Raw genomic sequence first — 27,643 nt, 5'->3', positions numbered from 1 at the left:
TGCCACCGTCTCCAACCCATATAACAAAGCTGGTCTCACTACCGTCCTGTAGACCTTCCCTTTCACTCTTGTTGATATCCTTCTGTCACAAATCACTCCTGACACTCTTCTCCACCCATTCCACCCTGCCTGCACTCTCTCTTTTTCTCCTCTCTTCCACAATCCCCATTACTCTGTACTGTTGATCCAAAGTATTTAAACTCATCCACCTTCGCCAACTCTATAATAAGTAATCAAAATAACAATGTCATAACAAAACCCGAGGCACGTAGGCAGGCTTGTCATGGTAGGGCTAATGTGTTCTGTTTAGATTAAGAATCTGTGGCTATAGGGCCCCAGAAAGTTGCTTCTCATCTCTTCTTCTATCCAGGGAGTGCCGACTCCTCCTTGATTATTGATGGTGATGGTACTAAAGGTGAAATGTGCTGCTTGCCAAACTCCCTGCATTTTGTGTGGGTGTGTGATGATCAACAGACTTTATGACAGCTTTGGTGCTGCTTCTTCAGGATATTCCAATGAGTCTGTAAAGACAAAACATGGTCAAGTACCTCTGACTGTGCTTATCTGTGCTGCAGTATTTTTCTTTTGTAATTTTTTTCTGTCCTTTATCGTATATCATTTTGACCCTGATTTGTATACTAACTTAGGCTTCTGAGCATGGAATTTCAGATTTTCTTAATGTTTTTTGTATTAGTATAATTAACATTATTTGATATAGTTGCTTATTTTGTTGCATATTTTCCCAAATCCATTTTGAAATCCAAGTTGCTATGGAGAAGTTTAGAGGCCCGCGGTGTGTGATGACACCAAAGCGACTGTATGATAGTCAACACCACCCGAGTTTGCTGATAAAACAAAGCAGCTTTTCCAACTGTTATTTGTAGCGATTTTTTTTTTTTTGGTGTTATTGAACTTGGTGTTCTGCATTTCTGCTTTAATTTCCGACTGCAATTTCTTAGTGCAATGACAGTATGAATTTGACTTCCCAGCTTTCATTGCTGCTAGTCTTTAGGTTTAGATCTTCTCTTCTGGACTCATTAAGTCAACTAAGAAATGTGAAGACATCCACTCCTCAAATAAAACTGGTTCATGTAGAGCAAGCTAAACATTTCCTTTTTGTCCACACCTTCTTTTGTTTTCAGTTTGAAAAAAAAATATCGCTGCATAGTGAACAATTGCTGATATAAGTAGTGTTCCTCGGCGAAATGTTGATGTAAAAGATATGAGAGGAAGTTGCGAGTAGTGTTTTGATCTACTTCTAACAATGAGTGTTCCAGGCAATGTGCGTTATGCTTAGTAGATGTCTCCATGGTGAGGAATTGGTAATGTAAGCATCATAACTAGCGCTCCTCAACCAAACGTTGATGTAAGAATGTAAAAGCAGTCTTTGCATATGAGCAGAAGTTGTGAGTAGTATAGTATTTGATGATCTCCTTGTTTGTCAGCATATGTTTCTCTGTTGTTGTACGACATCTAGCATGGCGATAAGCTGTAGTGTTATCTAGCTGGCTAGTTGCTCCGGATTCAGGCTTACCTCTTGGTTTTCTTCATCTCTGAAGTGCTTGATGCTCGGGAGATGTCACAGCTGGAGTCCACCCTCAGTGTGTAGCACTATATTTTGTGATCATAATAAACACTTTGTCAGCAGATGGCACTACTGTTCTTCTTACTATGAGTGGCCTCAGCAATGTGCTTTATGCTTAGTAGATGTCGCCACGGTTCTTTTCCTTTCTGCCATGTCACCCTCTCGAGCAGTATGCTGTAAGAAACTTTAGGGTGGTTACTGCTACACAAATTTTTTACTTCATCAGTGCACATCATGTGATAAACTTTCGATTAAGACTAAGATTAAGATTCTAGCCCCACTGATTTATGAGTAATCGTGTGACACAGGAGCACAACCATTAGTATTTTAATATTTAGTTCCTCACACACAGTTAACTCAGTTCCTCTATTTGGCAGAACAATTCTGAATGGGTGTGTGTGTGTGTGATGAGGACCGAAAGAAGAGAGTGTTGCCATCAGTATTACCTCAAGCACTGTGTCCTTTAACTCTTCACCGAGTTCTCACCTATGGTGTTGTCACTTGTGTTACACTCAAGGATTTGCTTATGACATTTTACCCTGAGACACACATTGCACTGCTTGTGTAATGCAGAGCCTTTGGCAGTTTCATGCACTTTTTCAAAACATGTGAAATGGGAGTGATGGTTTTTTTTTTTTTTGTCTGCAATGGCCAGGAATTCATTACTTCCCAATTGAAAAATGAGCAAATAGGCTAACATAATGCATTTATTCATCTGCTCAAGGCGTGTGTGCCTTTAAGACCTGCCTGCCCAGCCCTTGTAAATTCCCCAGAGGCCTGTCTTTGTCTGCCAGGGTGCGTCACACATCCTGCTGTAGAGCTGGTTATTCCATTCAGGTAATGTGTACTCTGTGACCTCTGCTCAATCATTTGCAGTGCTTGGTGGTCCAAGGGGGGCGGGGGTTAAGGGGGATGTTAAATCTGGATGGTGCCCCTTGCCTGAAGAGTATGAGGAGGACATACCTTTTAAGATGACTGTGCCAGTTTTAAGGCACGTTAGTAAACACTATAACAAAAAGGGTGACGTCCTACGTGTCATGGGATATTTGAGACTTGAACATACCCAGATTGGCAAGGAGGGGTTACTCTGCAATGTCAGTGGCACTCCTGCACAGAGTAAGGCCGTGTAATGTAGAGCCTGGTGTAACTAAGCTCTTTGCCAACTAAAAAACTAGAATGTGGGCTTCTGTTCCCAGTCAGCATACTCGCCACTGACTTTTTTTTTTTTTTTTTTTTCCCCCCTCTGCTGTCCATAGATTAGTGGTTTTTCTTCATTATGGCTTCCAGGATAAAGTTGTTATAAAAACAGAAAGAGAGAACTAATTGAAGGCAGATAGCGGTGTGTGTATCTGCCTGGCACCTTTTACATACAGTTAACTCTCGGGTCATAAATGACACACGGCAACATACTGTAATCAAGTTGCAGTTGTCACGGCTGTGATGAAGTGTGTGTTTATTTTCGAGCTGGGAGTGAGAAAGTTTTTAAAAAAAAAAATTGCCAGATGGGCAAGGGGGTGGAGGAGAGAAAATCTTTAAGAACAAAACCAAGGATGTTGGACAGTAATTGGGTTAACATACGAGGGGGTACCCAAAAATCTGCAGGAACCAGGAATCTGCACCTGGCACTCAGTCTCGACTTCGTTGCGAATTTCGCTGCTAGGTGTAGCACACTTACAGTATCATGTGACAGTCTGCCAAGTAGTGTTGCTCCATATTGTTCGTACGCCTTTCCGTGTCAGGTTTTTCTTGGTGCTTATTAAACGTGTTCTGCAATTTTTGTGATGGGTGATCATAAAGAACAGCGAGTCTGTTTAAATTTTGTTTTCTCTTGAGAGGAAAACCGCTGCTGAAACTGTAATGATGCTTGAAACGGCTTTTAAAGAGGAAGCTTTAAGTAAAACACGGGTCTACGAATGGTTTTCACGTTTCAAACGAGGGAAAAATGTTACTTGAAGACCGACCAAGATCGGGCTGACCTTCCGCAATTAGGAATGACGAAAATGTTGAAAAAGTTCTCAATGCAATTTACGAAGATCGTCATCAGACTATTGAAGAGATTTCTAAAATTGACTTGTGTGTCTTGGAGTTCTTGCCACCTTCCCTACTCGCCTGATCTTTGCTCCGTGCAACTGCTTCTTGTTCCCGCATATGAAAAAAACTCCAAGGAAAGCGTTTTTGTACTGTGGAGGAAGTCAAAGAAAAATCGCTGCAGGCATTGAACAACGTTCATCATCAGCAATCTCAAAAAAGTTTGTACCAGTGGGAAAACCATTGCGATAAGTGCATTCATTTACATGGAGAGTACTTTGAAGGAGATTTAAAGTTCCAGCAAGTAAAAAAAATTATTAAAACAATTTTTTTTTTTTAAATTCAGGTTATTTTTGGGGACCCCCTCGTATATGTGTTGAAATAGGGAGATAGAGAATCGACTAACCAATGATGTAACAAGCGATATACAATGCAGTCACTGGAACTAAAATTCTTTAAGCACTATGTGCGATATGTGAGACACATGGATGATGTTATGTGCCGCGCACTCCAACCGAGCTACCTACCAAGGACCCAAAGACAATGGCACTAAATGACAATGGCCAGAAAATAATTTTAACATGGCATTGAGATAAGTTGCATTTAACTTTTAACATTTTTGAAATCGCCCACTATTGAAAGTGAAGCTAGGCCATTGAATTATTTGACCCCTAAACTCCCCCAAATGTTATCTGACATTTTTTTAAAATGTCTGAAAACAAAGAAAAAAAAATTTTAAATTGATTTCAGATCATGACCGTAGTATTGTCACATATACAGAGTGGAGTGAAATTCTTACTTGCATGTGTCCAACTGACCTGCTGCACCGTCACATGAAGGGAGACGGGGGCTCATTTCCTCTGGCAGTGCCAACCTGATGCCTAAACTGTTGTATGATATGATTGTAGATGCATGAGAGTTCAGATTTAGTTTCTACCACTATCTTCTATGAGACCCTCCCAGAGTGAGTTAAATTTATCTAAAATTGATTATTTAATCAGTAGACAGAATTATTAACCTGCTCCTTTTTTGTTTTCTAAACCTGTTCAATCCAAGTTTATGGGTGCGGAGAGCCATAGCCACGCCAGGTAGCCTTGAGTGATGGGGAGGAACAGGACTCTGAATGAGGTGTCAAGTCCATTATAAGACACTTTCACGTACAACGGGCCACATTACACTCGCACCAAGTATGCACATTTTAGGTAAATAGGTTATGGGAGAAAAAACAAATATAATACCTGGTGAAAAATCCATTCAGACATAAGGAAAAGGTGTTAATTAATCACATAGAAACCATGCATTGCATCAGAATGAAACCCTGTGTGCCAAAGGTTGGAGGCAGCAGCACTGCCAGCCATGACACCAGTTTGTATAAAAATATCCGTTTGATTAAATGTAATTGGTATTTCTGGCCCTTGTAACCATATAACAGTGAGTTTCCTTCGCCTTCTCTGGTTAAGGTCTTTAGAAGAAGAATGTCACAATAGCTAAATGGTTCAAAGCCAGTAATGTAACCATAACTCGGCAAGAGTGTTGCCTTCTTGGGAAATGTCCTTTAAGAATTATAGCCAAACCGAAACCTCTAAATGGTTTTGCCTTGCTAGAGGTCTATATGCATGAATTAAGACAAACAAATATTGCATCAAATACAAATAGCACTAGCACTGCTTTTACTGTTGATTTACACTCCCAAATAAAACCAGCTGATGGAACCCATTGAATTACTTGTGTCATATTGAGAACTATGGCCGCCATCTTTGTCCGTCTCAGAGGATCATGGGCTGTTTGTCCACAGAATCCAGAATTTGGTTCCTGTCTTGTGTCTGGCGCTGCTGTGATAGGCCTCCTGACTGTATTACATGAAAGCTGGTTCAGAAAATGGATAGCTTCATAAAAATCTGGCAGGGTGAATTTGCCAGATCCTACTGTGTCTTTAAATTTGTTGTAACAACACTTAAGAGATTTTTTTTTTGTTTGTTTGTTTTGGTTTCTTTAAAGTGGCTACAAAAATATAACATGGTCACTTTGTTAGCAATGAGGAAGAAAAAGATAAACCAGAAGTGCATTCAGATGGACAGGCAGGTTAAGCGCAGTGCATATATTAGTAGATTACCTCCCATAGAAACAAGTTATCTAAACAAAAATGAACGGAGCTATAGGAGCACACTTAAACAATGGATACAGTAGCTCAATTGATGTTGTTGTGCAAAATGAAGTACAAATGCCAAGCGTAAAGGTCAGTCCCTACATCTGGAACTCTGACTGGTCATGTAATGTGCCCAGGGTTGATTCCTGATGCTGCCAGGATCCCCTTTGACTCAATTTCTGGCAAGATAATAAGGCGGGTGGCACGCTAATTCATCCATGCATCAATTATCAAGCTGTTTTAATCAAATTCAGGGTCATGGTAAGAGTGCTCGTGATCTTGAACAGATAAAACCTGGCCCACAAAGAAAACCAGTTTTAAAACTTATCAGATAGGAAACGCATGCTTAAGGTGACGTTTTTGAAGAAATACAACTTAAATGTTTTTTTTTGTTTTTTTCTTTATTCCATATTTCCATTCTATAGCACATTTTCTTTCTAGTAATCTATGTCAAATACTTCTGCTTGTTTTGTTCTCTTGCTGACTAAACGTGACTTGCAGGACACCTTCTCTCCTTTAAAAGAAATAAAATAAAACAATACAGCTTTTCTGCCATTTCAGCATTTTAGATTCTTCCCATCTGATGCATTTTTCTTCCTTGCGGCTCTGTCCGTTTTTAGTCTGCCTCTTATATCAAACTTGACCTTTTTTCCACTTCTGGTGTATGTTGTTCAGATTTTTGCTTCAGAAAGTGTTTCTTTCAAGGGCAGGCAGCTGGTGTATAAAGGTGGACTATCCTGTGTGCTGGTGCCAAGTCATGATTCAGCAGGAGGGATAATCCTAAATCATTTAGTGGGATACCACTGATCACAACAACAACATTTACTGGTATAGCACATTTTCATACAAATGGTGTAGTTCAAAGTGGTTTAAAAGATGAAGAAAGAAAAATATAAAAAATAAGATTAGGCAATACTATGTAACAAAGAATAAAGTAAGGTCCGATGGACCAAAAAAAAAAAAAAACTCCAAATGGCATAAGAGGGAAAAGACAATCTGCAGGTTGTTCTGAGGCCACGAGACCACCCAGCCCCCACTGGGCATTCTACCTAACATCATTGATCTCAATCAGTCCTCATGGTTTTCAGGCTGCGCGTGGAAGAATTAGACGACGACGACGATGATGATGATGGTCATATGGACCTCTTGCCTTCAATCAGTGTAGGGACTGCACGGTGCTTTGATCAGGTGATGGTGGCGCAGATGGGCACCACAGAAAACCAGAAAAAGAACAGCAGAGAAAGTAGGGGTTAGTGCGGAGTGTGGAGCCATGATAAAAATGATAACTCAATGCATACACAGAATATCAGGGTTACACTAAAATGAAGCTCTGAGAAAGCCACGTTAAAGTAATGAGTTTTTATCAGTTTTTTTTTTAAATGCTCCACGGCATTAGCCTGAATTTCTATCAGTCAGCTATTCCAGATTTTTGGTGCATAACATTAAAAGGCCGCCTCACCACTTTGTTTAAGTTTAGCTCTTGGAAATCTAAGCAGACCCTCATTTGAAGATCTAAGGTTACGATTTGGAGTGTAAGGTGACAGGCATTCTGAGATATAGGACGGAGCGAGATTATTAAAGGCTTTGTAAACCATCAGCAGTATTTTAAAGTCAATTCTAAATGGCACAGGTAACCGATGTAGTGACATCAGAACTGGGGTGATGTACTTGGATTTCCCTTTCCTAGTTAAGATTCTGGCAGCTTCATTCTGCACTTGTTGTAATCAATTGATGTCTTTCTTGGGTGATCCTGAGAGGAGTGCGTTACAGTAATCTAGTCGAGTAAAAACAAAAGCGTGAACTAATTTTTTAGCATCTTGCCATAGTTATAAGGGATCTAATTTTTGCTATTTTTGCTGTCCTAGTGATCTGATTAATATTTTTTAATGTAGCTTACAACGTTAAAGATAGTGACAAATACAATCGGCATCATCCCATAATAAAAATCGCTGGCATATTCGAAGGTTACCTATGAACAAATGGGACATCCAGCAGGCCATGCCTAATGGTAAGGCCTTCTGCTACCCGGAGGAGGACGAAGATGATCAGCATAGCTTCCACACACTGTGAAGAGGGCCACCTCACACTTTTAGACTTTGCTTTGAATCCTAGCTTGGGGTTCTTTTGGTGTTGATTTTTCATTTTCTCTCTGTTTTATATAAACCATTAAGGTGTCTAGTTGCTCCACCAAAATCCATAGCTGCACCAAATTTCATTGGATGCTTTTTAATCAAATCAATTTGGACTAGACCGTCCTGCAAATTTGTGCCACAGCTTAAAGGAAGTCGAGGTTGCGCAATTCCCTGAAAATGATAATATACACAATGGAAAGATAAAAACAAGATGAACACAACATACCTCAAGAATGAGGCAAAGCCAAACATCTGCTACTGCCTCGCAGTCTCTTTACAGACTCTGTCTGTCTGGTGGGGCTAGCCCACCTCAAACTACTATAAAAAGGTGTGTCCTTGTCACTTTGAGGTGGCTTTAAAACCCCTTTCCCTGAGGTCACTTCTGGGGTCTACAAAGACATTAGGCTGGAACTGTGTCCAGTGGTATCTTGGGTCCTTGGCCTTCACAGCAGCTTCCACCCATCCTGCTTTCATGGAGGGGCAGCGCGATTCCATTTATCTGATTCCTGGACTGCGTGCTGCCCATTGGTTGGTGGGAGGAAAACAACTGTGACCCAGAATCAGTTCTTTCGTGTCTTAACCATAAATATTTAACACAGTCCCAACTTTGCTTGGCTAAGAACCATATACTGGCACCTAGTGGTCTCCTTGCACACTGTGACCCTTTTTCTATTTAGGTGTATAGAGGATCATGCACCCTTAGCATTCTATGGTCAACCTGCCCTCTAGACTTTTTGGAATCTTCTCTACCATTCCCATAGTTTCGGTCTTTTTGTGGTGTTCCCAAAACTTGCACATCTTGGGCATTGTATTGGAAAGTGACATCTGCTCCGTAGCCATCTTTTTTCTTTTTATTCCAAAGGGAACTACCTGGTCTACCTGTCCTCAGAAAAGCAACAATTTGCTATCTTGCCAACTTTTTTCTGCCCTTGGCAAACCCTTGACAGCCAGGCACTATATGACAACCTATGTATATAAAAAAGAGGCTCATTCAGCTCAAAGTCATGTAAGAAAATCCTATTTTACTTGCTAAGCTGGACAGGCAACCATGAACAAATCCGTAGGAATCGTAGGTAGTTATAATAAGTTTAAGCCAAAGTGGGTAGCATAGTTACCCTGCCATGTATGGAATATGGCAGCAAGAATGAAGAAACCTCAGCCAAAGGTTTATTAAAGGCGCAAATGAGTTATTAGATATTCACTGCAGTGACAGAATGCTGATAAGAGATAAGAGTCGGCATTAAGTGACTGGATTTTTCCAAAGGCTTTTATTTTTACTCTGAAAAATACTCCCTAATTAGAGTAGCGGTGTGTTTTATGTTGATTAACGGATGCAAGTAAGAATTTCAACCATCCTCTGTACAGTGCACACATGACTCTATATAGTCTTATGAAAAAAGAGTTTTGTCACAGGATCCCCAAAACAGATACTACAGTGGTTCAAGTACTTTGATGTTCAGGGTGAGTGGAAAATGAAGTACCAAATTTCCTTCTCCAAGGTCATTGTGTGAGGAAGAGGCAGCCGAGTGGGTTGGGGTGGGGGTCCTTTGATAGCGATCCCTTGTAGTTTTCAGTTGGCAACATGCCTTGGTCTGGTACGCACCGTGCTTTCGCTTTCGAAGCATTCTTCAAAGACAACAAATCCATCATCACTACGCAACACGCCTTCCTAACATACTTCAGCATTCCTCCTAACAGTGACATCCCAAATCAGAAAACAATTACTTCAGTGGGTGGCTAATTTTAGACAGACGGGTACAACATTGAGCAGGAAGTCTCCAGGCCATCCTCAGCCTCTACGAACGCCTGAAAACATTCAAGTTGTAAGGCCATCAATTTTGCAATCTCCCAGACGTTCAGCATACAAACCTGCTTCTGCCTTAGGCATTTGCAACACGTCTTTGAGGTGGGTTTTGCATGAGGGCCTTCATTTCCATCCATATAAAATGATGGTAGTGCAGGAACTCACTGGGAGAGCAGTAGAGAGTTGTGTGCAAACCATTCATTGAGATGCCATTGTCATGTGCAGTGACGAAGCACATTTCCATCTGAATGTTTGTGGAAATAAGAAAAACTTTCTCCATTGGGCTGAAACCAACCCTCGTGAACTTTGTCCGAGATCCCTGCACGGTGCACGTGTTAGTTTAGTGTGCCGTTGCAAATTTTGGCATTGTAGGCCCTTACTTTTTTGAGGAGCGGGAGAGCAACGGTCACCATCACTTCAGAACATTCTATTGAAATGCTAGAGGTTTTTGCAGCCCCAACTGGAAGAAATGGATGTGGTGGATGCCTCGTTTCAACAGGATGGAGCAACAGCTTTTAAAACACGGAGATCCCTGCAAGTTTTATGAGAGATGTTTCTGGGGAAGCTGATCTCGTGCACGGCGATGTCAGGTGGCCTTCATGTTCGCCTGATCTCGCTGTGTGCGATTTCTTTTTGAGGTGCTGTCTCAAGTTGAAGGTATACACACACCGACCTCAAAACCTTGAAGCCCTCAAGGATGCTATTCCCCTTGAAATGGCCAAACGAGTCATACAAGCATCCAGAAATCGTCTAGTTAATGATGGCCACCACCTTGAAGACATTGTTTTTAAAATGTAGTGGAAAAAAATCTATTTTGTATACCCTTTCTTGGGCCATTTTATCGTTTTTGTAGAATAAACACTTGAAATGTGGAACTTCTATTTGGCTCACCCTGTATATATATTATATATTATATATATATATATTATATATTAAATATATATATATATATATATATACTATATATATATATACATATGTATGTATGTATGTATATGTGTGTATATATATATACATATATATATATATATATATATATATATATATATATATATATATATATATATATATATATATATATATATATATATATATTTTTTTTTTTTTTCTCTCTAATTTCAGTTTTCTGCATTGGTATAGTCAAAGGGAAGCTGGCTTTTTGGAATACTTTAAATTACCCACTCACTTTAAAGTGTCCATCCTTACCCAAAACCCTCAAACCGTTACTAGTCACTGAGGGATAAAGTCAATGGTCCAAACAGCTAAAGTGCAGTCAGGTGACTGAGATTACTCTTCATGAAGGGTGAGCAGCCTGGCAATCTGGAAGGTTCTTGGAAGTAAAGCTGCAAGTAAGCTTAGGTGGTCCAGACATCTTGTCACCACAGGTAGTAAGCAAGGCACAGCCTACTAGGAGGAAATATTAAAGTAAATCCAGAATTTGATGGGGAGTGCTTTGTCATGGCTGCTTTGGAAATTCAAAAGTAAAAATTGAAAAAAATAAAACATTAAAAATAAATCTAATTTGCAGTCTTTCTGGGAAAGGGGACATGTGACCACAACAGAGCAGAATAGCCCAAAGGCTTCTCGCAATAACAAGCAGTATTGGAAGTGAATAGAAATATTCAAGGAATTGCTAGCAATTTTGTCTTTACATATGCAAGAGCTCTCTCCTATTCAATATTTAAACATTATGCACCACTGCACCTTCTGAAACAGAAGTGGTGGATGGTCATCAGGCTGATTTTATGTTTCGAGGCCAATGGGGAATGGCCTGCTTCTACTGGCTGCTGATTAACAAAGTTTAGTGTCTAGAGAAATTAATTTCCCTGCAGTGTTGGACAATAGTCATGCCTCTTATGATTACAAAGTGCTATCTAGTGTTTAAGCATTAATGCATTCTACTAAATTATTTATGTCTTTGCAACAGGAAGAAACTTCATGGGGAAAAAAATAACTGGCAGCCAAAAGAGGCACCAGCATACACCATAAAATGTAAATTAAACAAAACAGGTCTTGATTGATTTTAACTCTTTATTTATATTGTTTCATTTCTAACTTTTTTTAACCACAGCCTAAAAGCAATGGTCACACAATGTACCCTGGGCTTAACCAGGGAGTATGACCCAAAGCCAGTCTATGCGAGCACAGAGAGAATCGGCAAGTGAGGAATGCCCCAACATGGACATAAGCTCTCTGAGGAGATGCTCCCCATAATGATATATTATGTTTAAGTCTACTATGCCATCTTGTTTTCATACATCAGTCTGTAATTCACAATAAAGTGTCACTGCCTGTATCTTTTAATAGTTTCGTTTATCCAGCATGCAGCTGGTGGCACTTGGTGGAGTTCTAAAGGAAATGGGCGTGCTTGTCCTCCTTGGCCTGTATTATTGTGGTTGCTGGCAGCGGTGTGTGTGTCTTGTCTGTGTTTCTTCTCCTCCTCCTCCTCCTCCTCCCAGTGGTCCTACTCTTCTCTTCCAGACTGAAGTCCCACCTTTCCCCGAGTGGCACATCTAAGCAGAGCCAGCATACCGTAAACTGCCTCATCGGTGTATCAGTCTCTTCCCTTTAATTGTATCTGCTAGTTTTGTATCCAGTACTCGGTTTCAATTTGGTCTTCATAATAAATGTGTATGGCACTTCTATATAAAGTAAACACTACTTGTGTTATTGATATCATTAAGATTTTTGGGAGATGGCCAAGAGTGATAACAGATTGATAAAGAAAACTTTGTTAATAAATCCATTGTCTATTATCTTTGGGTGGGATGGGTGCAACCATGAAGTAACCATTTGTATTTGGTAAAATGTAATGCCATGGGGGAGTGAAAGGTACCTTGTAACGTCATTTTACACAATTATGGGCAATGATGAACAAGTTTGTAATAAAATAAAGAAATTCATTTTAGTTAGTAGAAGATCCAGATTAGCTTACCTGATGTATTCTTATCTCCATTTCTACACCACTTGTTTGGTTACGCTTTCAGTTCCTAAAATTGTCTTGTTAGATTCTTAGCCTACTCTCTGCACATGCCAATACTACTACTGCTGTTCTCTCCGCCTTGGGTTACTGACTCCAGGGCATTTGATACTCCATTGGGGATTCAATGCACTTAAGTCCCCCGCTAGCCATCGGTTCTCTTCCACTTTCTCCATAATACGGAGTCTATTCCAGAAGCATTGTTCACAAGTCCTGCAACTATCCTCGGCAGAATGCTAGTCCGTTAAAAACCCTGCAACCTTATTTTTTTGATTGAAATGATGTTTGTGGACTAATGACTAGTGGGTGGCTAGCTCGCCCTGTCTCCTTTACAACATGATAGGCATCACACCAACAAACTACTTAATAATTGTGCTGTGCAAACAGAACAAATTCCAGAAATTGCTGCTCAGCTGCACGGCGGGGATAAGGCCGGATTATTAAACACAGACATGAGCAGGACTTTAAAGAAAGAAGGAGTTTGTTTTATTGCAGTTATGGTAGTTTGTGTAGATAGTGACTCAAGCCTGGACACGCCATCTTCAGTTCCTGTAAGCTGTGCCATTTTTTAACAGGGGCATTGTCAAGGTTTAAAGTCACAAATGCATCCGAAACGGTTATGGCACAGTGTTGATGGAAATTTTTTATTGAGTCGTGAGAAAAGCCAGTCACGTGGCCTCTACCCAGTGCCCACCTCGAACACAGGCTTCCTCTTTAAAACTCATATGAGACCTTCTGGTTATTTTCCAAGATTATTCCCCGAAGCTTTGAAAGAGAGGCATTGAATAAATCTCTTCCCCTTACTGCTTACTCAGCCCTGCATTTTTCACATCCTCATTAAAAACAAATGGTGAGTTTTGCCATGGCGACCAACTGGCCCTTTGTCATGATGCAGCAATCCATTGATCTCTGAACTCTAGAGATGTGCGTGAGTCCAGGCAGAGCCTACGTGTCCAGCCGCTCGTGGAATCTGTAGATGTAATCAATAGGGTGGGTTAACATTTTTATCCCATCACTCTCCGGGGCAAGGAGTAAGGCACATGGCTCTCTTTTTTTACTTTTAAATTGTTCATTTTTATTGCTGTTGGCTATTTTTATTTCATGGCCTTGAGTCTCAATAAAAGGCAGCAACTTTACACAATGTGACCAGCCTAAAACCAGTTTGTGTGTGTGTGTTCAGAAATGGGATTCGTAAACTAAGTAAAAACACTTCCCTCAATGAATCCTTTGTGTGATAAAAGTGGTCTTTCAGCACTCTTAGCGAGCAAGCATACAGCAGGACAAACCTGAGCATTGAACAAGTTGCGTTAGTACAAATTCTGGGTACTGACACACTTAACAGGGATTGCGAGCAGATGTGGGCCTCACTGTACTCTTACGGCCTTGTAACAACACCCCCATCCCACCCCACCAACACTCGAGGCTTTGTACAGCCAGTTCTCATCTCACCGGTGCCTACACAGAGCCAAACCTCGCTCTCCTGTGACATCTCAAGGACAAGTGGGTTATCTGCGGGATTGCACGTTTATGATCTCAGGAGAAGGGCAGCTGTATCAGACCATTGATAGATTTTCCTATTGTCTATCCTGGTTTTGCATATCCTCTAAATAGCTTGCTCAAAAAATGGTGCTCAACAAGGACATGATTGTGCCATTACAATGGCTCTGTGCTGTCCTTTGCATGATTGCCATCATCCGCTACGTTGTAGGATTCTCATGTTTACGCTTTGTGAAGTTTAATTCTAATTAGGTGGACACAATGAGAGTTGATTTAAACATATTGTTAGTTCTAGCTGTGTTTGTGTGCAGGTTAGCACAAGTGTGGTCCATAGTAGACTGGCACCTCATGGAGGGTTCATTCCAGCTTTGTGCTCCGTGCTGCCAGGACACTGTAAATCAGGGGTCGCCAATTCCATTCATGGAGGACCACTGTGGCTGTAGGTTTTCAATCTAATCCATTTTTTTTTTTTTTTTTTTTTTATTTTAAATGAGTGCCCTGCTTGTGCTGCTAATTAACTTTTTGTGAATTCATTTTAATTGACTTGTTTCTTAAGATTTGCTCCTCTGAATTAATGAATTTCTTTCCTTAAACGGCACCCAAACAGAAATGAAATGTGAGTGAGCTATCAGAAGACCAACTAAGTCAGGGCCTCAAACTCCAACCAATTTCACTCCAACCAGCTGCTTAATTAGGTGCCAAGTCCTGTTGTTAATTAAACCCATTCTTTAATTCCAGCTCTTGTTGCTGCTCTCATTGTGTAATAGCAGACATTTCTGAAATTGTTGATTTTCTCTTTTTTTAAGAGGACTGTTAAAATGTCTGGCAGACTTGAGCAGATCCGCATTCCTGAGACCTTCACCTTTCTTTATTTTTAGATATCATATGATGGACACCAGTTATCTCATTATTGTTTGACTTTGAAGGAAAAAGAAACAATTAAGGGGTCTGAGTCTTCAAGAGCAACTCAATTAAATAATTAGGAGCAAAAACCGGTCACTCATTAAGAAAAGGGTTAGAATGAAAACCTGCAGAAACGGTGGTCCTCCAGGACCGTAATTGGCGACCCCTGCTCTAAATGACACAAACAAGACTGAAAATGGACGAATGGTTCAAAAAATGCATCATCAGCACCTGCTTGCATACTGCCATTCCATGTAAAAAACGTCCCTTAGTTAGAAAGCCCTACAGGGGTAGTTAGCCGGTCACAAATTACATTAGGATTTATTTATTTTTCTTTTAAACCACTGTCCCTGCTCTCACCACGGTGGCCACAGTACGCAGCTTGCTCGAGTATCCGGGTTTCTGACATGGTAAGCAATGCTGACAGGATTATGGGTCAGTGTTTAATGATGTGCTGTTTACTTTTCTGTCAAACACAAATGACCTTTTTAACCTTTTTCTTTTTTTTTTCTCTCTCTCTCTCTCATTGTAGCAAGTGACAGTTCCGCTGATGGTAGCGGTAGGAGCAGCTGTTATTGGATCATTACAGTTTGGATACAACACGGGTGTGATCAACGCTCCTCAGAAGGTATATCCCAGATTAACAATCCTATGTTTAATTCCTTGGCCATTCACCGGACTCCCTCTAACATGCCAGTGCGCTGCTTTGAAGGAATTGGAAAGCAACAGTACATGTTGCTGACCACGTCTTCCTGACGGTGTCGCCTGATTGGAGATTAAGGCAGTTGAAAGCAGATTAAGGGATTATGCACTATTATTAAAAATCAAAGTCCTTGGGCAACAATGCCCTCAACATCCTACATCTTCAGAGTTTAGTGCCACACTCCGGTGTCTCTTTGCTTCATGTCTGTGTGTCGGTCGTTTTGTAAACAGCTGCAAGCCACTAAAGTCACCATTTTCCAAGATGCCCTGCATTATTCCCTGTGTCCCTACAGGACGATGAGATTTTACATTTTCAGTCTTGTCTTTGTTTAATCACAGTGCAGCAAAAAGCCAATAGGTTTACTAAAAAACAAGGTACAGGGATTAAAAAGGAGACAAATGAATGTACCAATCCAATAAGGGCCAGGGAACTGTATAGCCTGCTGGGAAAGCTGGCACATACCCAAGATCTAATAAATAATGGCAGACTAATTAGTGGAAATAAATTGTGATTTTGGTCATTGCACACAATAGGCAGATGCCCAGTGTTTAAAGACAGTTAAAACATGTAAAGCCAGGGAGTGGTCTTCAGGTGGCACATTTTAATTCTATCCCCATCCCTTTTTTGTGGTGTGCCAGGTTTCTGTAGTAGGCTGTAAGAACAGCTTCAATCTTCTTAAAGAACATTATCTGTGTTTCTGGTCCCTTTTTTACGTCTCTTCTTCCCAAACCTTTGGGTATTCTCAAATCCATTTGTTCCATCCTCTCCATCACAATTCATCCTCAAATCAGCCTTCTTCTTGGCCTCACCACCACTTCAGTGTCTTTCGCCAGCCTAACTGCATTGTCCCAGCCATCTTTCCCCCCACACCCATTTCTGTACTTGACTTTTGTCTCCTCCACTCAGTGCTGTGCACATCCACTAGGGTATCCTGTCCTATTTCCTTTCAGGTTTGCTTTAAGTCCTACCATCTTTGACCATGTGCTACTCCCATTCTTCATGCGTCCTGCCCAAGTTTTTTAAACTTTTCCCTCTAGTACCTGGGATGCTTTATTTAGAAAACTGAATAAAGTATATTTCTCAGAACATCTTCCATGTACATTTCACCCTTGTTATTACAGTCGAGTCTGCATCTCCATTCGACATTTAGCTTGACACTTAAAAGTGTAGAATTCCTACTTACTGAAGACGAATCTTCCCCATACGTTTACCACACATCGCCTACTCTGCACAATATCTTTCCTGATTTTACTTTCAGAGCTTTCTTTACCAATTTCCATTTCTGTTTCTACACCTGTAGTACTAGGGTGTTGTACCGTGTTAGCCATTATGAATGTAGTTAGAGTCAAGTAAAATGACACCTTTTATGGGCTAACTAAAAAGATTACAATATGCAAACTTTCTAGGAAACCCAGGCCCCTTCTTCAGGCAAGATGTTTCTACTCATTAAATCCTGTCCCTTTTCACCACTGGTATGGATTCTTCTCATGCCTTCCTTTAATTTAACTAGGGGGCTCTGTCCCCTGCTCGCCTCGCTCACCAACACCCGGGCGGTGCTACGCGCTAGCCACTTCGCAGATCTTCCACTCGCATATGGGGAAGCGGATGTACAATTTAAACAGATTTTCATGAAAATTGTTACATATGCATAATAGAACTATTTTTTTACATTACACCAAGTAATTAACCATAGTAAAAAAAATCATAAAATGCAATAAATTTAAAGAAAATTATGTTTCATGTTGTGTTAGAGATGTTCGTTGCGTTATACGCTATCATTCTGTTTGGCTTTGAAATTAACATGCAAATACATTTTAAACTTACACTTTTACTGTAAAACTTCAGTAAAAACAATTTTTTGAATTAACTTTTCGTCAATATCGTATTGAATTTTGATTTCGTGTTTGGACTTACATCGTGACAACACAACGTATAACTGCCCATGAGTAAATATCTATCTCTCTTAATAAATAAACTGACTTTTTCGAATGTTTGCCCCTATGATTTGTTAATTGTCTTTGCAAAAGCTATTCTAATGGGAAACATTTTAATTCGAATGGCTTATCAAGATCTCCTTTGGTGTCTAATGTTATCCACGGAAGATGTACTACAGAATTGTTCGACCAATTTTGAATACAACTAATCTTGTTCTATTGCATGGCCGTCACTCAGACATAAACTATGTAATAACATTACAATACATCCTTCTTTCAACAGTAATTCGGCCGGTGCAAGACCGGACGGTGTTAACAGTTGTAGATATTCTACAGGATATTGTAAGTTGATCTTCTCATCTTTCACACCATCACCACCAACTGTTTCAGCATAGTTTATTGATACGCATTTTGCCAATTTGCTGTGTAACCGATCGGCAATTTTCGCCTTAATTCGTTTGACTTCATCATTTCTCAATGCTAGGATTGCCCGTGTACTCATTTCTTCTGTTGATAACCCTTCAGGATGAAATTCTTCAATAAGATTTGGACATAATACATCTTATTTTATTGGGAACTTAAAGTGAGGAAAACATAAAAATTTATAAGAGCTGAGAGAGCAGGAACTGTGTCTGACAAAAGCATTTGCACGAATGACAGGTGAGAGGACCGTGGGCATGGGCCATTAACCGTAAATAGTTGAGAGGAGGGCAGGACATGAAAAAATCTTTTGGCAGTAGTCTTGCCTTAACACTTTCTTTTATAGTAGAGAGACATGAACAACAGTAGACTTGTAACAGATGCCCTAAGGAAGCTGCACACTCATTTCCATTTTCCGTTCTTCCCATCTGCCATCGAGATCACAGTTTGTGCTTCTTCATTCACTCCAGTGCTAACTTTTAGCACTCATATTCAGCTCACTCTCTCTGTCTTGACTCTGTGAAATGCCTCACCCAGTTCAATAAATGTATATAATTCAAGTCTACTTATCCTGATGCTTTACCTACATTAGCACCATAATGACAGTTTCATCCGTTGCTCCTTTCCTTGGTTTCTAATCAAGATGTGCTTCACCAATTCACCTGGATTCTTTTTTTTTTTTATCGTGTGACATAAAACCTTGATTTTTTTTAATATCACCTGTGTTTCACTGGATTGCCCTTTTTATCTTTGGGGGACACAAGTTCAGCCCGCTTAAGGTCACTTTAGAGTTTCCAGGGTCTGCTTGTGCCCAGCTGACTGGCAGCTGAGTGTCAGGGTGGCAGGGAGTGGGTTGCCAGATCCTGTAAACATTTCCAGCCCAATGACCCCCTAATGGCTCTGTGGAACAGCCCAGTGAATTACAGTACATATGCTCTTTGTAGACCATAATATGCAATATTGAATTGACAACTGGTTCCCTTTGGAGTATTATGGAAGCAGAGTATTTTTTCCCTTTCATTTTTTTTAAAGAATGATGACAAGCATGTCCCCAATGGGTGTTTCTCAAAAAAAAAAAGGTCCTATCCATGAATGCTGTTCTTCCTCCAGACCACATGGATGGAAACACTAATGGGGAAAAAACTGGATTTAGAAAATGATTAATGGATTGATACACTGTTATTTAAAGCAGTTTTTTTTTTTTTTTTGTTCTAAGTGACTTTTTCTCAGGAAGATAACAGTTAATCGTATTATTTACCTTGTGATCGATACTTATTATAAAAGTTGCTGTTTTTGTTTTTACTGAGATTAAAACTGAATTGAATAAACTGGGCACAGACGCCATCAGTCAAAAAAAATATTTTTCATGTCAGGGTGCAAACATCAATTTTAGCTCACTTTGTACTCCACTCGTAATAAAACCGTTGAGATTCTGAGAGCAGTAATGCAGTATAGAGGCAAGGAGGGCCTGTCAGAATATTTTTAGAGCCAAGATAAAGAAAAGGGTGTCTAACATGTGCAGCTTTTAAACTCTACTCATATGTTAGTTGAAATGAACTACTGAAGGCACATGCTCTTCAACCCAAAGACTTGAGCACGCTGAAATGGGGTGGGGAACACATACCACAAGGTACTCTCTATGTTCCTTGGTAATACAGTATCTACTGTAAAAGAGAGCCCAGGCACAGACAGACACGACTCCACAGATGTCCAAAAAGCACACTATTTATTTCTCTTTTCCTACACACAACACAACACAGCACAAGCACAGTGCCCAAAGACTCACAGTCATTTTCTTTCCTTCTTGTGACACCTCTACTCCACTCCTCGCAGCTCCATCCTCTTCCACCCGACTGTGGCTCTCTGTAAGGAGTAAGGTGGCCCCTTTTATAATGCACCCGGATGTGCTCCAGGTGCTCCCTGATGATCTCCCAGCAGCACTTCCTGGTGTGGCGGAAGTGCTGCGGGTGTACCTGGTTCGGCAGCACTTCCTGCTGCGGCCCATGGCTCCTTAGTCCTTTGGGCGCCCCCTGGCGGAGGCCACGGATTCCCACAGGGTTGAGCCTTCCAGTTCCATGGCTCCCACACAATTCAGGATGGTTGCCCTCTTGCTTCCTGGGGAAGGAATTGCCCCTCTCCCGGTCCCCTGCTTCTCCAGGCTTCCTGGTGGGGCCAGGTCCCCGGCCGTCTTATCACACTGCTTACCTGTAACAACCTGGTGGAGGAAGCAGCTTGAAAAAGGACATTACTGGACAGAAGAGCATTGGCACACAAAAGAGGCCACTAGCAGTATTTCTGTAGTCTGGACTGATTTAAATAAAATATGTTTGTCTTGACTGTGTTGTTAGCCATCCATCTTAAGGGGCTATAAAATAAAAGTAATGTATGTTTCTGGGAATCCTTCATCTTTGAGGATGCCGTGTGTCTCTTAGCAGAGCCATACAGTAAGTGAGATCTTGCAGAGTAGTCCAAATGTGTGCTGTTCTGTATATACTACTTGCCATAGGACTGGATACGTGTCCCTAGGATTTCCTTGTAGTTGTTGTGTACATAAAGGAGCCATGTTAGGAGGTAAGCCACACCTACCTTCTACAGAACCTTCTCTCTTCCAGCAGGGCAGGTCAGCCAGGTGACGCCTGTGATCTACTACAAATAGCAGCCATGTGATAAGATTACTGAGAACTTGAGAGCTTGGGGAATGCAGATCAGTACACCGCCTCCTTTAGCACTGCCTCTGTATCACTCGGCCATGGTTTTGTGTTTACGCAATGCAGGCCAATGCGTTATAATCACTCAGGGTGCTTATTCTGTGATTAAAACTGCTGCCCCACATTCAGCACACTCACACTGCTGGCGCTTCAGTTATTACGTTCATCAAATGCACATTCTGTTGTATCCATCCAGATTATTACCCGCTGACCCTAGCCAGTCAGTTACTCATCGTCCTTCACCGACGTTAACTTTCACATTTTTCCTGTTGAACTGCCACCCTGTGTTTCGAGTAATAGAGAAGAATTGGGACCACCTTTAAGTTTCACCAAATGTAGAAGGCATTCTTGTGTAAGTCCGAGTTCCCCTGTGAACTAGGATCTCTCTGTTAATGTCTATTAAAATATATTTCAAATTCAAAATGTTGGGTCTAAATGAATAGAAGATAACTAACTGTGGAAGAATTACACCATCCTCCATAATACATAGTAATTGCAGTTTATTTTTAGCATATTTTTATGTGAGCAGAATCAGAAAAGACAGAATGTTAAGAATCTCTTCTTACATGGTCCGTTATATAAAATGTAAGCAAAAGATTTTTCTTCTTCACTTTTTTTAAACATTTGTTACGATCATATGATTTCTACAGGAGCTATTGCTTTGTCATGCTGAGTACTGTTTTGTAAAGGACTTCAATTAGGACACAGCCTGTGATTCTTTCCCTTGATGCAGCAGTGCCACCAAGTGGACACATCAATGTGCTGGAAAATAGTGATTACTCTTTTTTGTTTTTATTTTTTTGAAGATGTTCTGCTCTGCCCAAGTGATCATTAAAGTAAAAGTAAGCTGCTGGGTAATTTTAATATTTTATTATATTACAGGTAATTGAAAAGTTCTATAATGACACGTGGATTCAACGCAACAATGTAAGCATCAGTACTGGTACTCTCACGGCACTCTGGTCACTGTCTGTTGCTATCTTTTCTGTTGGAGGCATCATTGGCTCCTTCTCAGTGGGACTCTTCGTGAACCGATTTGGAAGGTAATACAGCTGCATGCATTTCTGTGTCTCTTGGCATTTTTCTGCTTTGGTCTACTTCTGATGTCATGATACATAGATTTGCACTCTATATTCAGTGCCATAAAACCTCTTCATTTTCAAGATACAATGGATGTTCTGATACATCTCAGCATGTAAGCTAAGGCTATGGCCTAAATATTAAACACCTCAGTCAGATATGTCTTATGTTAAGCCTTATTATGGAACAGATTCATTTTGAAGTACTTTTAAAAATAATTCTTTTGCTTACACAAAACGGATTGCTTGACAATTTCTGATCTTATGAAAAATCATATGCGTTAGACTCGCATTGAAGTCTGACCATTGGTCCTTTACATGTTTCATGCACTTGAGATTTAATACAGAAAGTTTATACTCTACAGCGGACCTCCTGTTAAATTTATATTAGAGATACGTGGTTGATCTCCTAATAAGTTTGAATATCCATCACATCTATACAAAAGCTGCTTTCCTAACGAGTCCCATTATTATAAACGTATATATACTACAGTCTGAATATTCACAGCATGCATATGGCAGCATATGTAAAATCAGGAGTTTATTTGAGACAGACTTCACTGGACTTTATTCATTTCACAGCACCTCTCCTCAGCAGACAGATCACCCAGTATTTACTACATAGTGTGACCAGTAAGGGGTGTCACAGAGCCCCAGACACGATTACTCAAACTCCAGTCCTGGATTCAGATTAAGTACCTTCATATAGTCTTCATCCAAATCAACACAAAACAAAGCACAATTCTTTCCCCCTTTCCTTTGTTCTTTCCCCATTCCCTACTCTAGACTCCCCTGCCTCTGTGGAGTGCTCCCTTTTTGTACCTAACCCAGGAATACTTTCAGCACCCAAAGATTGCCTACAAGAAGCACTTTCCCAAGAGAGGGGGGCTTGCCTCCCAATACCTCCCTGTGGTAGCTCCCATGGAATCCAGCAGGTCAGCCCTACCGAACCACAACTCCCATGTTGCCCTGCAAGCAGCCAAACAGGGACAACAAAGCAATATGATCACAGGAGGCAGCCTCCTGGCACCCTTTATTTATACTGGCCCCCAACTAAGGAAAGGGAACACTAACCATACTAGCTGAGATACCCCAACAGGGCCCATTATACTGGCCTATTGGGCAGGTAAGGAACTCCCATCTATCTCTGCAACATTTTCTATTCACCCTGCCGACACTCTCTTCTGTATTGGCCTTCTATCCAAGTAAGGAAACATGGGCCACCTCCATCAGGACACCATAAAACACTTCTAAAAATGTAGTACTTAAATACTAAGTATCATAAGAACATGCAGGTTAAAATCAATTCGTCAAGGAACTCGCACAGTGTTTTCTTAATGTTACAAATACCCAGCATACACCTCTCATGGCACAGATCAGTCATGTAGTGACCCTTTGTATCATATCACTGCTAATGTTTGATATGATGGCCACTGTGCTTTCACTCATTTCTTCAACTGCTACAATATGGAGAAAAACTAAGGGTAGCTGTACATTTTGCTACTGCACATATTACATGAACATAAGATACTTAGTTATTGACTAATACCTTTTTCAAAGTGTTCAGTTCTTTTTTAAATTACCCTGTCCACACTAGTAAACTTGTGAATTGTTCTGTTGAGAACATTTATAATAAAAAAAAAATAAAACCGTAATGGCGCACTGCACAATAGCGTGCACGGAATACACTTGACTTGAGCATTCCTAGTTTTCAGACTCTTTCTCTGTACGTTTAACATTCGTTTGCTCAGAGGTGGATGCGCTTGCTGCTTCCTGAGCAGCTCTTCTTCTTTTCTCCACCCTAGCGGCCCAGTTCTTCTCTTTTTGCGTGAAAACTGATTAAGTCAGTGTTTGTGTTGCAATTACTTAGTACGTTTTCTTTAATTTTTCACTTAAGCTGGCACTCAAGTCTTCAATCTGCCTCAACAATGATTTAAGATATGAAAAGGTAGGAGAAGTGACGGTGAAGGTGGTATGGATGAGAACAGCACCCATACACATGCGCCGCACAGCCACCCAGCTACCTGCCTGCCGAGAGTTGATTCTACAATAAAATACAATAAAAATAAAAAGAGGTTTAACCTTGAAGGTCAATCATCACCCCGAAAGCAGATAGTAGACGTCACGTAGTATATGTGTACCAAATTTCAGGTCAATAGTTCACACGGTTTGCGAGCTACAGGTGATTTAAAATCCTGGACAGACAAACGGACAGTAGCGTATTATATACGAAGATAAGCCTTAGGAGTTCTGGCTGTTGGTACATCTGTGCTGTAGTAAATTTGGTCATTCTTAATATTCAGGGTTATGTAGTCAGCCTTAATATCTTATGCATATACGGTACACTCTACACCTCATGGTAAATAAAAAGGGATCTGCTGTAGTGTATATATTTATATTAGAGTCTGACTGTCAAGCCCATCTGAAATCTCTTGAATCTATAATCGGGTAGATCTAATTAGTCTGGGCATCTGGTGATTTAATATTACAGTAAATCACATAATTAGTCTGACCAACGGCTACACCTTTTGTGCAGTAGATTGGCCTGTTTGAAGCTTTATACGTATTGTGGAAAATGCTGAATCTGAATATTGATAGAATATTTTCACACAACTCTCTCAATCCATGCTTCTCTTTGTGTCTTTATTTTCTAACAGGCGGAACTCAATGCTAATGGTGAACGTTCTCGCTTTCATTTCTGCTGCCCTCATGGGGTTTTCAAAGATGGCACAGTCCTATGAGATGCTGATCATTGGCCGTTTCCTAGTAGGGATATACTCGGGCTTATCCACTGGATTTGTGCCCATGTATGTTGGCGAGATTTCACCTACATCACTCAGAGGTGCACTGGGCACACTCCATCAGCTGGGAATTGTTATTGGGATCCTGCTAGCTCAGGTAACCGTCCGTTCCTTCAAAATGTTGCACATTAAATAAACACTGATGCGCCACCGGTTAAGTCTATTTGGTTTAACTGATTTGCCCATCCGGAGGTGTGTTATGAAGAAATGTGCCACTCCATTTGATGTAACTTGAACTATTCTGTTTTCCTCAGATCTCAAAGCTAACTCCTTCTGTTCTCTTGTAGATCTTTGGAATTGAATCCATCATGGGAAATTCTACTTGGTGGCCCTTCCTCTTGGGTTTCACTTTCATCCCAGCTATTCTACAATGTATCATACTCCCTCTCTGTCCAGAGAGTCCCCGCTTCCTGCTTATCAACCGAAATGAAGAAAACAGGGCCAAGAGTGGTAAGCATCTTGTCCAGAAACTCCCTGCTGTTTCTTCTTAAATCATAATTCCCACTGTGTAAGTCAAGAAAGGTCCTAAACAAAACCTCCGTCTTTACATTTGATGTCATGAAAACTACAAAAGAAACATAAAGGCACCACATACCGTATCATTAGTCTTATAAGCACTAATGTTACACAACCTTAGTATTTTTTTTATCTTCCTGCTTCAACAATAGTATGTTTGTGTAACTCACTTAATTTGTGAAATACTGGCACTTTTTCATTAGCATTCATTTTACTTTATTTGTTTCTCAGTCACCGAGCTTTCTCCTGTCGGATGAGTTCAGTGAAATGTCTACATTCATGCACAGATATGAAGTGGGCATCTTGTCATGCAAGCCCCAATCACTCAAGCTACTCTTATGCCTCTACAACACGTTAGTGCAGTTTCCTGCTTTTATTGGACAGGGGCCTTGCAGACTTAGGTTCTTCACTGGCCTCAGTACCAAGTGACATCTCCAAACTGTTCAGAGAGTAACTTGTCCATTCACATGTACGTCTTAATGAACGCTTACTTATGAAGATATATAAATCTTTACCAGCGGTAACCCCACATGTTTGCTGCTGTAATAACATTGATCAACAAACATTTTGCTACTGGGATTCCTTTACCTCTACTTTAACAAATTTCACTTGCTGACTCCAAATCTGAAAGCCGTTTTCTTACAGCACGTCCCATTTTTCAGTTATGATGTTCCAGGTGTTGGACAACTAGGGTGACTGGTCTGTAAAGGTGATGCGTTTCAGCATTTAAGAAATAAGTTTGGTCTCGAGAAAAGTGAAGCCAGAATTAAGGAAGGTGTTTTTGTTGGTCCTGAAATCCGTGAACTGATGCTTGACGATGAGTTCAAAAGGAAACTGAAGCCAACTGAAATAAGCGCCCTCATTCGTGTAGGTTGTCCAGACTTTTTTTGACAGTCACAGAGCAGAGAATTATGCTGAGCTTGTGGAGAACCTGCTCAAAGTGTATCAGCTTATGGAAGCCAGAATGTCACTGAAGATGCATTTTTTTTTTTTTTTTACATTCTCATCTCGACTGTTTTCCACCAAATCTAAGCGATGTCAGAGATGAGCATGGGGAAAGATTTCATCAAGATACAAAGGTGATGGAAAACCGATTATCAGGGAAAATTTACTGTGAGCATGATGGGGGACTACTGTTGGTTCATGCAAAGAGAGACAAGCGCAAAAGCACAAAATTGCCTCAGACAATTTTAAGCACACTGACCTCAATTTTATATTGAGGTAAATTGATATAAGCATGTTTTAAAGTGTCTCTGGTATCGTCTTCTGGTTTGTTTTCAGAATAAACACATTCAAACAATTTTGGTGGGACAGTTCAAACTCTAGATATTGTGTTGATATATTATATTGATATTCAAAAGTGTCAAAATGGCAATGATGTGTACCTCAAAAATCTGATATGCTAGCTTAATTCCATATATGAAATCCGTGTAAAAAACTTAATAGAGAACTGGTCTGAAGTTCCCAGTAGCAAACAAAAAATATTTTCTTGCATACCAGTGTAATAAGACGACTCAGGATATTTTTTAATTTAATGAAGTACTTGTGCTAGAAATGGATCTAGAATGGTAGGTTTGGGGTCATCAAGGTTTATTTCCTCACATTTCCCTTTTTTCATTTTTTTAAATTGATCAGTCCTTAAAAAGCTGCGTGGCACAACAGATGTAAGCAGCGACATGCAAGAGATGAAGGAAGAGAGCCGGCAGATGATGAGAGAAAAGAAAGTGACCATCATCGAGCTGTTCCGATCACCTTTGTACAGACAGCCTATAGTAGTCGCCATCATTCTGCAACTCTCCCAGCAGCTTTCTGGCATCAATGCAGTGAGTATCCCTCCTGAGTTACATATATTCTACTTGGCTTGATGACAGCTGCAGCATTTCCTGGATTTTATTCCAAACAATTCTCAGTTAATCTCTACTTTTTTTTTAATAGGTTATCTGCATGTTTGGCGGTGTTGGCAGTATTCGTTTTTTTTTCTTACATTTCCCTGAGTGTGGATTTTCTTAAATAATTTCAGCACGGCCCATCCGCATGATCTTTTTGAATTTGTTTCCCTTATCTTTAAAAACTCTTAACTGGTGCTGGTCTGCATTGGGCAGTACATGTTTCAAAAGACTAGAATCAAGAGTAATTAGTGCTTTGTCTACTAAGGCTCCATTCTTCACAAAGGCCTTGCTGCCTTGCCTCACTTAGGGTGAACCAGTACCCAAAAGTGTGCACTGCTGGAACATGGCATGCTGCATCTTTTAAAGTCCTTTACATCAGCTCAGCCCTTGTGTTTGTGGAAAGAAGATAACACCAATGTGGCGTCTTATCAAAGACAACACCACTGTGGTTACCTTTACTTAGTGCTCACTATCTTAGTATACACTTAAAATGTCAGACTTTTACCATAAATCATAAC

General features: G+C 40.4%; 1 protein-coding gene across 1 annotated transcript in view; it reads left to right on the top strand.

Moving 5' to 3' along the window:
- The window catches only part of LOC120530904 (solute carrier family 2, facilitated glucose transporter member 1-like), a 48,285-nt gene that overhangs the window by 13,989 nt on the left and 6,653 nt on the right, over nt 1-27,643 (top strand). The window contains exons 2-6 of the mRNA XM_039755691.1: nt 15,608-15,703; nt 21,723-21,883; nt 24,577-24,817; nt 25,008-25,170; nt 26,872-27,059. Of these exons, the coding sequence (XP_039611625.1) occupies nt 15,608-15,703; nt 21,723-21,883; nt 24,577-24,817; nt 25,008-25,170; nt 26,872-27,059 (849 nt within the window). The remainder of the gene's footprint in view (nt 1-15,607; nt 15,704-21,722; nt 21,884-24,576; nt 24,818-25,007; nt 25,171-26,871; nt 27,060-27,643) is intronic.

Source organism: Polypterus senegalus, chromosome 6, assembly GCF_016835505.1.
Source record: "Polypterus senegalus isolate Bchr_013 chromosome 6, ASM1683550v1, whole genome shotgun sequence".
In the NCBI taxonomy this organism is placed as follows: Eukaryota; Metazoa; Chordata; class Cladistia; order Polypteriformes; family Polypteridae; genus Polypterus; species Polypterus senegalus.
The sequence above is the reverse complement of the archived record's forward strand: the minus strand, read 5'-3'. Positions and strand labels throughout refer to the sequence as shown.